Raw genomic sequence first — 12,590 nt, forward strand, 5'->3', positions numbered from 1 at the left:
ACAATTGAAAACTACATGTCGTTAAAGACTATACCACTAAAGTTGGGTTTACTAAGCTAAGAGAATAAGTAACAGAATTCAAAATACATTAACTGATAAAAAAAAGAATAAATACAAAATTCTGAATTACCACTGAAATTGAAAAATATATTTTCATCATTTTTAGAGTTTTTAATATGGCATTGTAATAACACACTTATGTTTATGAAATAAGTATTTATAAAAATTAATAAAATATTTTCAAATTAAATCAAGTTCTTTAATAGTATTTTGATCGCTAACAAAGTGTAACGGAAAAGAACAGAAAAAGAAACAAGGAACATTTTACGTATATTGCTAGTCAAAGTTATATCAAATCACAAAGAAATGAAGTAACAGGAAAGACAATATGCTGAATTCAAAAGAATGATTTAACAGTGTAATATTTTTCCATATCTCTTATGAACTCTGTTAAAGGTTTCAAAACAGTGTCTATTAAGTACCTAAAATCTAAACAATTCAACTTTGTTTTTATTATCCAAATGTGCACCGCATTTCCTTTCGTTTGCAGGTTATGCATGGTGGTTTATTTAAAGATGACAATGTGACTTTGATCTCAGAAAAATTGACAGAAACCGACAACCGCCTGAATCAGGATAATATTGCACTAAAGGCTGAAAATGCTAGAATTTTTTTTTTATCAAAATGATTGTACACCAACACATAAGTGAAAGTAATTAAATGTACAGGAAAAATTATTATGATGGTTACGATGTCAAGTACGACAGGCTTTCTCCGCCCCTAACTACTGGTGAGTTGTGTTGACTACTCTGTATTCATTTAATGATGTGAGGAAGTCTAGTTTTTATTATCAGCTTTAACTTTCAAATACATCGATAGGAGTCAGATTTAAAAATCCGATTTGTGTCTACCTTTTACCAGTTATTTCTGCTAGTTTTGCATAACTATATATTTTTTCAAATTTGACATAATTGGGAACAATGTCAAATATTGTACGTAAGCATGCAAAATGTCCATGTTATGCCAGTTACAAGTCATTTTGGAGAAGTATTTACCACTAATTTACAAATGTATGTGTATATGATATTTTAAAGAGGAGCATGTTTATGTAAAGACATTTTGTGTTTTCTCCCGGTTTATTTTATATAACATTGAATCTACACTGTCAGAAGGTATTAATCAAAACTTCATTCAAATTATTTTTCATGACACAATGCTAACGCACAATTATCGTAATTATGATATTGACACTTATGTCAAAATATTCACAAAAATGAGCTAATCAAACTAGGTTTAACGGTTGTAAACTATACTTCACAGACAGAAAATTATAGTTAATTACGACAATCTATATTTGACATCTGCATGTAAACCATAGTTAACGCGAAAATCTGTGTCAGCAGTGTAAAACTACAATTAACACTGAAAACAACCATTTGCGATTGCAATATATCTGGTAAATCTAGTTTCACGATTGTGAAACTATGATTAAAAACTCTTAACCATAGTTAACAAATAGAAATTATAGTTTACAGATGTGAAACTATTAATTAGCAAAATCGATCGTCAACGTTATTTGCAGCTAGACAGATAAACTTAGATTATCTAATCTAAAGCTATAGTTTACAACCGTTAAATACGGTTTTGCAGATGAAAACTGTAGTTAACTGATCGTTAATTAAAGTTAACGAATCCTTAACTACAGTTAACAGTTCGTGAACTATAGTTAACAAAACACTTTTGTCCCTAAACTATAATGTTCATGAAATGAACACTGTATAACCACAATGTAACAGAGAAATCACGGGGACCGCTAATGGAAGGAAACGTCAATCACCCAACTCATGCAAACCCTGAATACCAGAACTCAATATAGCGAGAAATAATATCATTTTTTTTTACATATATTTATTTTAAATCACTTTTTCTTTACGCACAGAAACAGTTGATAAATTTGTCTAAACTGTTTAAAAGTTACTTGCAATTTCTCAAAATAACTCCATCTCAAAAAATGCTTATTTTCCTATGTATTCATTAGAAAAGCGTCCAAACAGCACCATCAACCATACCAAGTTCAAGACGGCACTGCATAAAAACAACGTAGACAAATTTGATAAATATTTTATATAATGAACTGTAAATCCTACAAAACGATTCCACAAATTTTCAGGGTATGTTTTCTCGTGAGATTTTTTATGGGGTAAATCCGCAACCACCTTAAACTTAGTTCTCCGTTTCATTAATTGTTTGACCAATAAATCTCTACATATTTTTTAGCCACATCCGAACGTGAAACCTATGGCCTATGCAAACAGTTTGTTTGGTATGTTTTAGTCAGCAGGAGTTTGACTCTAAGCCTGTGAAATGAACACTCTATAACCACGATGTGACAGAGAAATCACGGGGACCGCTAAGGGGAGAAACTGCCAATCACCCAACTCATGCAAATCCTGGATACCAGAACTCAATATCATCCTATATACATGTAATCTGATTATGTGACTATTGAGGGTACATAGTGATGTGTACGCCTGAAGTAGCACTGCTGTAGTTCAGGGTTGTTATACCATGGTGGTGTCTCTACCCGCTAGGTGTGTACCGGTCTTAAATGTGGACCTGTGTCTTGGATTTGAATGTAGATGCTAATTTGTCAGTACTGTTTGTGGCAGCTGATGTTTTTATTGTCAGGAACTGCAAGTTTTAAATAATAAACTAATAAAATGATCTTTTTTCTTTTAAAATAATTGGATAGCCTTAAAGGACATAATTGATGAAATGGATTTGTGAATAAAAATATCAGTGTGAAAATGATAATAGATAATAATAAATGATAATAGTAGAATAGAAATACACGTAGTAATTCTGCCTCTTCCCTGTTGATTTCTTTTTGGTACTGCGTGACCTTGCTCTTTAGGTTATTGCCCAAGGTGGTCACCTGTCAAATAATTGAAACAGGTCAAGGACAGACACCAGCTTCCCATTCTCTGTAGAACTTAATCTGGTGTTCAAGACAACAATGGCTTTAAAAAACCCAAGACAGATCCGATACTATTGATGCCACTCATTGCAAGGTCTTGTTAAACAAGAGAAAATTCAGTTAGATACATTCATGACGTATTTGTGAGATATGTATATCGGTATTAATTATCCCCTTATTAAAGCGTTTATAAAAATGTATCCCACAGCAATTTTGTGTAATACATTTCCCATCTTTTCGACAATGTCCATTTTTTCCATGCAGAAAACAAACGTAAACTATAAATTCACTGTTAATCTGTATCAAAAATGTAAATCCTGATTAAAACCTGGCAACTGAAGGCCCTGTCACACCAAGTTTTGTTCCCACAGAGTTATCACGGCTTTGTAAAATTTCTAGGGTCGCCGTTAATTCTCAAAATTTTTTCAAAAACTTGACAATTTTATATGAATTTCTTACAAGATGAGGATTCACGGCGTTCTGACGGGGACTGGGGCGCTTCTATTGAACTCCCGTTGCGTGTAGCTGCTTTTTTGGAGTTCTACTTAGTGATTGACAACAATCTTAATTCATGTAATTGCTCTAAAGGTGGTATGGGGCATGGGGCACCTGTCGATGTTAATATGTATATATATATTATAATTATATTAATATTGAAATATTTCACCAATTTAAAATTTCACATTTTACATTATTTGACCCAAAAATATGTTTAAAGATTTATTTTTTTTAAAGGTAAACATTCGAACTTGTGAACAAGACTTGCAAATTCGTAGTTAACTCTCTAACCCATTGCATTACATCGTTAGATAACAATTATGGGAAAGGAAAAAAATGTAAAATTATTCTTAATTACATTCTTTATTTCGATAGGAAGTAAGTTCCAATACGGAGGTGTCCGATAACACCTTAACGTGCCAAGGGTTTTCACTTTGCGTGATCACTGCGCAGACAGCGTGCTCAAGACGTTCTTTACCCATAGTGTCATTTCTGATATATTTTATTTGATAAAATGAAATACATCAGAAAGGACAATAGTTATTTCAACCTGTACTATTATATGCAAAATGAACAGAAATTTTGAACTTTATAAGTGGTTTTTTTTAATGATAAAAACGATATTTTTGTTTATTTTTTAATAAAATAACGGAAGCGATCCATTGAACGTAATAATCGAAGCAACAACTCCTGATGGTCTCAGTGTAAAAAAAAATTGAACGAAAAAAAAAATGTTCAAACGCTGCAGATGCGATAGAGACGCAGTGACATCCTAAATGACTCTGTTAAAGAGCAGTCGACTTTAACAACTTCGTCTTTAACAGATTTAACTGTTTAATGTAATACACGTATGCGCGTTACTTAAAGCGCGCCAACGGAGTTCTAATGGCGCTGTACATGTGGCGTCGACTCCACTTTAATTCTACTTCGTGTTTATTTGATTGCAAAGCCACGGTGCGTACCTTATCCATACTCAAAGTTGGGGCTGTTGCATGGTGTTCTAAGCGACTTGAAGATACCACTGTGTTGCTTTTTTAGATTCATTATGACATTTCTGCTTGAAAATTACAAATGTCACAGCCATATTTTTGATGTTGACGCAAATTGTTGTTGATAAAATGAACAACCCATCTGTTGGGTTCTTGTAAATTATATTTTTTCAATTCATAGAATTGATGGTGATCTGTAACAATAATTATTACAAAAATGAATATAATAAAATACACACTCACGCAACTTAGATTCACGCATTAAATATATTTTAAGATGTTTGAATATTATTAACTTATATTTTAAATAATTGATTATTTCAACAGATAACCTAGGCAACTGCGGTAAATGAACTTACCGAAATGACAAATATTTTATATCACTATTATAAAATAGAGGATATATGGAGAAGGAGATAGACCCTTCCTTTCTCTCGGCTGTCTGGGGGTGAAGTGTATTAGATTTATGATTAGGCGCCAAGCATGCGCAATTAAATGTAAAGCTTGTAAAACCACTCATTCACTATTTATTAAATATCAACCAATCATACAACTCTCACATTACCCAAACACCTTTGACCTTTCGCCCTCCAAACTCAACCAATGAATGTAAAACACCATGAATATAAATGAAATGAATATTAGTTCATTATATATCAATATATCAAAATAAATATTGAATGAATGAATAATTCACCTTGCGACACAAATATTCAAGTTATAAGTATTTGCTATTTCTATTGAGCGTTGTTGATGAATTTCTTTCCACTTTATGTTAGTCAATTTGTCTGATGAATTCCTTGTTACCAGACAACCCTTCATATATTATATAATATTACATCATTTTATTGCATTTATTTTCATAAATCAAAGATTTTTATAAATAAATATCTATTTTTTCATGTATACAAAATTCATAATCAGCTAAAATGTTCATGATGATAATATTAAACAGAATTCATCCATTCAAAACATGGTACATCAAAACAAATGGTACATCAAAACAAAGCACATTCCCTCTTTGTTATCAAATGTTGTATTACATTGATCCAAATAAAACTATTTGTTTCCTTGAGCTTTTTCTAACTTATTAGTAAGAAATAAACAATATTTTACAACTTCAGGAAACACTAATTAGAGTAACCATTGTAAAGATAAGATAATTTCATTTCAATCATAGGGGAAGGAGGATCTATTCAGTCGTCGAGTTGGCATTCATTATTTGCTTTTATGATTAATATAATATCTTTTATGTGCCATTGTTTTTTAACATCATTTACATCACTTATATCACATTTATATCAATTTGCATACATTTAAAAAAAAATATGAAGGGGCCAACTTCTTTTGAAAAATTATATATATATATATATATATATATATATATATATATATATATATATATATATATATATATATATATATATATATATATATATATATATATATATATATATATATATATATATATATATATATATAATATATTTATATATATATATATATATATATATTATCATTATTAAAAAAATGATTTGCTTCTACAAGAGATAGACTGCTAAGAGAGGGGCATCTAATTTCCAATTATAAGAGGAAGGAGGTATACAAACTTAAGTTTCATTCGTTAGTTGTAAAAAAATTTTTATTAGTATCATTTATGTGCCACTTTTTTAAAAAGTTTAATTACATTGGCATTCATTTAAAACAATGTTGTAAAGGCGGTAGGCATATTGACACATGTTTATTGCTATATTCTTGTGGATGTCACTAGTAGAAATCGTAAAATTAGCCTCAATATTGGCTTTTTGTTGATGTAGAAATCCAAGAATTTGCAACTATTATGAAGCAATATTTCTCAAAATAACTTTCAATTAAAGAATTTTGAGTAGCATCTTATTTAAACCCGCCTTTGGAGTTTCAATATAATTACAGACACTTATTCCCCAATACCGGTACTTGTGTGTTTATTGGTCTTGTGTTGACTGAATTATGTCCTGTATTCTCATCTCTGTGGCAAAATGTAGGTGGTGGTATGGATTCTGTGCAAGTGACTGTTGGTATGAGTATAGAGCAGCCTGGAGGTCCCCTGCGATCTGTTGACAGATCCCCAGGATCTCCCAGGAGATGTCTAGGTATGGATGACATATACATCCCCGATCATGGTGGACTTCGACCTGAAGCTCATCTAGAGCTGCTTGTGATAATGTTGTATCAATGTGTCTGTAACACAAAAACTCAAGAAAATGTAACATTACAGACACTGGGATAAATACTTCCGCTATATTGCCATTTTGAGAAGACCATTGTTCTGGTATAAGTTCATTGATATAGCAGATACTGTTAAAAAATTTGATATCCCATACTACAGCCTCTCTCAGCTTTGTAGACCAGGACTGTCCCCCTACAGCCTCAGTGTACATCTCTTTGTCTACACGTCCCCTATACATCAGATATGGCTTTGCTAACTTGACCTTTGTCTTCTCTAAAACATATAAAGCTTCCCTGTATCTGAGTGTCTTGTAATAATACATTGCTATGAACAACCTGTCAGAAACACGCCCTAACTTGGCTGCTAATTTCAGCATGTGACAGTACTGTTTGTCTGCAATGTACATCTGTTTGTTGGCACTTTTGTTAGTGAACATATCATGTGACAAAAAAGCAATAGACTGAAGGTTGCAGACTGTAATTTTCTGTAACACTGCAACTTGAAAGTGTGACATAGTTGACTCTACCAACTGTTCTACTATGTTTACGATGTTGATAATTTGACACAAGTCTCTATAAAACTCAGAGTTATCATGATATGAGGACTCAATGACCAGTTCTTTATCATGCTCAACTTCAGACCTCATTATACTCTCATCTGTACAAATAGAAAGTCTTGGGTTGTACATGACATCAATGATGTAAGATCTGATAGAGGAACTCTGTAACAGACAGGTCAGACCTTTCTTGTACAATTCATTTAATTGTAGGAACAATATGTATTGTGCTGAGCCATGGACTTTTGTCAGAAACAGGTTGTTTTGTGGGATGAAAAAGTTAGGACAGATTCCCTTATACACCCATTTAAGGAGGAGTTTAAAGCAGACCCAGAAACCGGCCAGGAGATTTTGTGGGCACCAGTGAGGTAGTGTGTTTTGTTGAATCGCCCAAAAAACTGTTGTCTTCATGTGATAGGAACACAACAGCTTACTGGTGTCTTCTGATTGTTGATTGATAACTTCCTTTAAAAAAAGTTTTAACAACCCATAAGTTAAAAACTGGCTGTGGTTCATTGAGTACACAAGTTTATATTCTGCCTGAGAAAAAGAAATTCTCCATTCTTCATTTCTATAGGATCCAAATGGGTGTCCTATTGCTACAAAGTGACATCCATTTCGGATGATGTCAATGACAACTTCAGGATCAGGCCATGAGTGACATCTGTCTATCCATGAGGAGGCAGACGGAGGCCAAAAGTCACAAACAAAACAGTATGCATGGTCATATTCTTGTCCTTCCTTAACACCACTACCGCAGGGTCCATGTACAGTAGAATTTCGCCTTAATAATGAACAAGTTAACTGTATCCATATAGAACTAGATATACATACTCTCTCATTTTTTCTGACACATGCTGATTGGACTTCTCTAAGTGTTGTTGGTGTCAGTAACTGAAGTAATGTGAATCCTGGTGGACTCTCAGAACTGTCAGAGAGAATTAAGGCTGTATTGGCTGTGTTGTAATACTCAGACTGAGACATGTCCATGATCACTCGGTGGTAGGTTGAGTGGATCATAATGTCAACATCTGATCCCTTCAGTCTGAATCCTTCTTTCCTACTTCCACTCATCCTCCCACTAAATTGATATTTACGGTTTGCTTGTCTATCCAACATGTCCCTGATGTCCGTCGTCTCCCTCCGAATAATAAGTTCTTGTGAGGTCCCCAATTTATCACAGAGTCCCACAAACACCGACTCTGACATGTGATGCATCCCCTCACATCTGTCATATAAATCTATTATGTTTATTTGTTTCTTATCCACATTATTTATAAATTATCAGATATATTACAAATAAATAACATTTTGAAAAATTGGGATATCGATTTAAAACACTTACGTTTGTGCGGAGAGAAACTCCATTTTGAAATAAATACTAGTATCAGAGGAATTTTTTCAAGCTATTCTACTTTAGGTGTTTTTATTTTTATATAAGAGTTTTTTTTTAAACAAAATGTAAAAATAGAATTTAAGGAAATGAAAATTTTTGCGTGTTAATAAGAATAAATTGAGTATTAAATTAGATATTTGCTTTCAGAGTAAGAAGGGAATACAGAATTCATACTCCTACAGTTTTGTTCCTTATTATACAGTTAAAATTAAAGACCAACGGTTTAGTGAAATAAAATTATTTTAATATTTGTTTAGACAGGATTGTAGAAATATTTTACAATTAGGTGACGCAAAACTTGTTTCAGTAAAACACAGATAAGATAACTTTTTATTACTTTTTTTGGATTATCAAGTTGAGCAGTAACTTTATTCAAAAAGGACTCTATTTAATATGGCCAATTATCTGCCCCCAATTTTATCACATTTTTAATTGGTATTGTATCAAAATAAAATCTTCATTAAACTTTATGCAGAGGATGTCTATCACATTAATTTTGATATTAGTCATCATAGTCCAAAAGCTGTTCGTTTAGGGCGTCACTAAAATGGGCTAATTCTGGCCATTTTTCAAACATGACACTATTGTCATTTTGTCTTCATATTTTGCCTTTGAAAGTATAGAGCGCACATCTGCTCAAAAACAATTTTGACATATCATAATTAAAAAGATACTTAATCAAGCGTGCGCTCGATGTTTCCCAGTCGAGAAACCGTTGGAAAACCACTATATTTTACTCCAAACATTTTATCAAAGTTCTCCATTATGACGTCACTGTGGTGATAACAATTCCCACAATCAATGTGATTTTTACTGTCTTTAGCCTTATTTTTAAAAGTTCATTGTAGAACTTTAATTGGGGGGGGGGGGATAAATGCATAATATCGCATGTAGTCCTTTTAATTATCATTTTCCAATCATTGAAATTATTATGAAAATTCAGCTTGTGTACTTTTGATTTAAAATGAATTTTAAATTTGATAAAAACTTTTCATAATTCCTTCAGATATTGGACGGCCCGAGGCGAGAAACAACAAGTCTGAACAACATCTAACAAAATGGGCAGATTAAGGGTACCTGTACATTGCAAATCGAAATCGGGACATAATGAAACGAAACCAAACGAAACGGAACGAAACCAATCAAAACCAAGCCAAACAAAACGAACCCAATAATCGAAACTAAACCATCGAAACAAAACCAAACGAAGCCAAACAAAACTGCTTCTCCGGTATTTGCAAAAATTATATGATAATGATATAACTGATGTACATTCTAATATCTTTTATGCTACTAGTTAGTTCCATTAAAGGGGCTTTTTTTTATCGATATAAAATATTATAAAAATGAAACAAATACAATGTGTTTGTGTGTGTGTGTGTGTGAAAGAGAGAAAGAGATTATGTATATGTTAAGGTAGTATACAGGTATAATAGCTCTTCCATAATGCAGGTTAATTTTGTGAAAATACAACGTTCAAATTCTAGCTGCATATTTTAAAGCAATTCTTTAATTGCATGTTAGTAACTGGTAACCAACTAATGTGCTCTAAATCTTTTATTATGATGGTCGTATGGAAGTTTGAATGGCTGCAAATTTAATAGACGATAAACTCATTTATCATAGAATATAGAAAGTCAATTCCTTCTAACTTTTACAGTGTTGAAACTCGCCCGAGGGTCTACAGGATATGCTGAACACATTGCACAAATATACTGATGAATGGAACTTATCTGTTAATGTACAAAAAACCAAAATTGTAATTTTTAGAAACGAAAAATGTGTTAAAGATAATGAAAAATGGGAATACAATAGCAAATACGTAGAAGTAGTGAATCAATTTAACTATCTTGGTATGTTGTTTAACTACCATGGTAAATTTTTATCTACACAAAAGCACTGTGCAGCACAGGGAAATAAAGCAATGTTCAGCATATCTAGTAAAATGAAAGATTTGAATTTTAATGTTGAAACTCAATTAAATGTTTTTGATACTTATGTAAAAAGTGTACTTAGTTATGGTGCTTAAATTTGGGGATTCAATAAAGGTCAAGATGTAGAAAAAGTGCATATAAATTTTTGTAAGAAAGTTTTGGGTGTCAGAAAAAATACTTGCAACAGTGCGGTTTATTATGAAGTTGGTAGATTTCCACTAGAGATTTTAAGGGAACACATTTTTTTTCAATATTGGTTTAAATAAAGAAACAGTAAAAACTGTATTTTAAAAGCATGCTATGAAGACATGGTGAAAAATAATGACATATGGATTTCAAATATTAGGAAAGAATTGACAACCTTAGGCTTAGCCGATTTATATCGAAGTACTATGAAGGAATATGTTATTTTAGATATTATATTTAATAGAATGCGTGATGTCTTTACACAAAAAGTTGTTAACGATATAAGCAATGCATCAAAATGTATATTATATAAACATGTTGTTGATCATTTTTGTTTACAAGTTTACCTAAAGAAACCAATTCATGTAAAATATCATAAATTAATTACACGCTTACGGTTGTCCTCACATGAATTTAAAAGAGTGAAACAGGGAGGTGTGATAATTTAACACGTGATTGTCGAAAATGTGAATCTTGTAACTTAATTAAATGTAATTGAAGATGAGTTCCATTTTTTACTTATTTGTCCATCACTTCGTAGTTTAAGAGATAAGTATATTAAAAAATACTACTCCCGAAAACCAAGTGTTTATAAAGTTATACAGTTATTATCTACCTCTAATACTAAAGAACTGTGTAATTTAGGTAAATATTTATATTATGCAAACAAGCAACGAACTCTTCATGTGAATTATCCAAATTGATTATGTACACTTTATTTTTTCTTACTGTTTATTTAATATGTACATGTACATGTATATGTTCATATGTATAACCTATGAGACATTTGTCTCTTGGAATAAAGAACTTGAACATGAAATAAGTTCGTCAGCTTACCATTAACGCTACGTACAGTTGAATTTAATTAAGGAATAAGGAATCATTCATTGAGTATTATAATTTTGGTCAGGGCATGATCAAATCCAATAAAGCCCGGAGGGCTTTGGTGATTGGACACCGTATATCTGGTAATATTCGCAGTAATCTAGATTTTGCTTTTTTCGCTGTCACTTTTATATCGCAATGTATTCAATACGCAGCAATTATATCCGGTAATGTTCGTTAAAGGAAACTTTATAAATCGCCAAAAAAATGACTGACGCAACTAAAAAATTTGTTTCTCAAATTTTGTGACAATAAAACAAAACCAGATATACGGTTTTATGTTATTGTAGGCCTAAATACACAATTTACAATATTTGAAATACATTTTGTTTTTACAGTTAATATTAATATATATTTACATTATTCAGTGTCTTTGTCTGAGTAACACTATATATCGATTTTGTACTATATAACCCATAATACAAATGACGCCAAATTGAGGAGCCAAGGGGTTTGCTTATTTATATTTAAAAATTTAATCGTAAGATGGCCTAAAATTATATAAATATAAGTAATAAGGAATCATTCTTTGAATATTATGAGGTGATAATTTCGGTCGGGGCGTGATCAAATCTATCATAAAGCCCTTCGGGCCTTAATGGATTTGATCACGCCCCGATCAAAATTATCATCTCATAATACTCAAAGAATGACTCCTTATTCCTTATATCAAACAAATCAACGAAAGTGTTTATCTCCGTTTTGCACTTTACAGGTACCAGCAGAGAGTGGTTTTATAATTCTAACATTTTGTTTTTTCCTGTTTAACAAGAATTTTTTATGGTCGTTCTGCCTTATTTGATTTAGTACATTACATTATTTCAAAGTATGATATGTTACCAATTCAGACATATAAATACTAGTAGATCAGTTTTGCAAATTGAATAAATTTCCGTAAAAGGGGGAGAACAGTATTTCTGTGTTTCCCTCCTCTCTTGTGTTGCTTATGCTTGTGTTTAC

The 12,590-nt window shown here is 31.8% G+C and overlaps 1 protein-coding gene and 1 pseudogene across 1 annotated transcript in view; one reads left to right on the forward strand and one right to left on the reverse strand.

Annotated features, from left to right (window-relative positions):
- LOC128177429 (serine/threonine-protein phosphatase 5-like) overlaps nt 1-2,393 on the forward strand; it is a 62,072-nt gene extending 59,679 nt beyond the window's left edge. Inside the window, exon 14 of the mRNA XM_052844143.1 lies at nt 2,278-2,393. Coding sequence (XP_052700103.1) covers nt 2,278-2,334 — 57 coding nt within the window. The 3' untranslated portion in view covers nt 2,335-2,393. The remainder of the gene's footprint in view (nt 1-2,277) is intronic.
- A 4,618-nt stretch (nt 2,394-7,011) lies between these two features.
- On the reverse strand, nt 7,012-8,447 carry LOC128175553 (uncharacterized; annotated as a pseudogene).
- Nucleotides 8,448-12,590: the final 4,143 nt, after the last annotated feature.

Source organism: Crassostrea angulata, chromosome 3, assembly GCF_025612915.1.
Source record: "Crassostrea angulata isolate pt1a10 chromosome 3, ASM2561291v2, whole genome shotgun sequence".
NCBI lineage: Eukaryota > Metazoa > Mollusca > Bivalvia > Ostreida > Ostreidae > Magallana > Magallana angulata.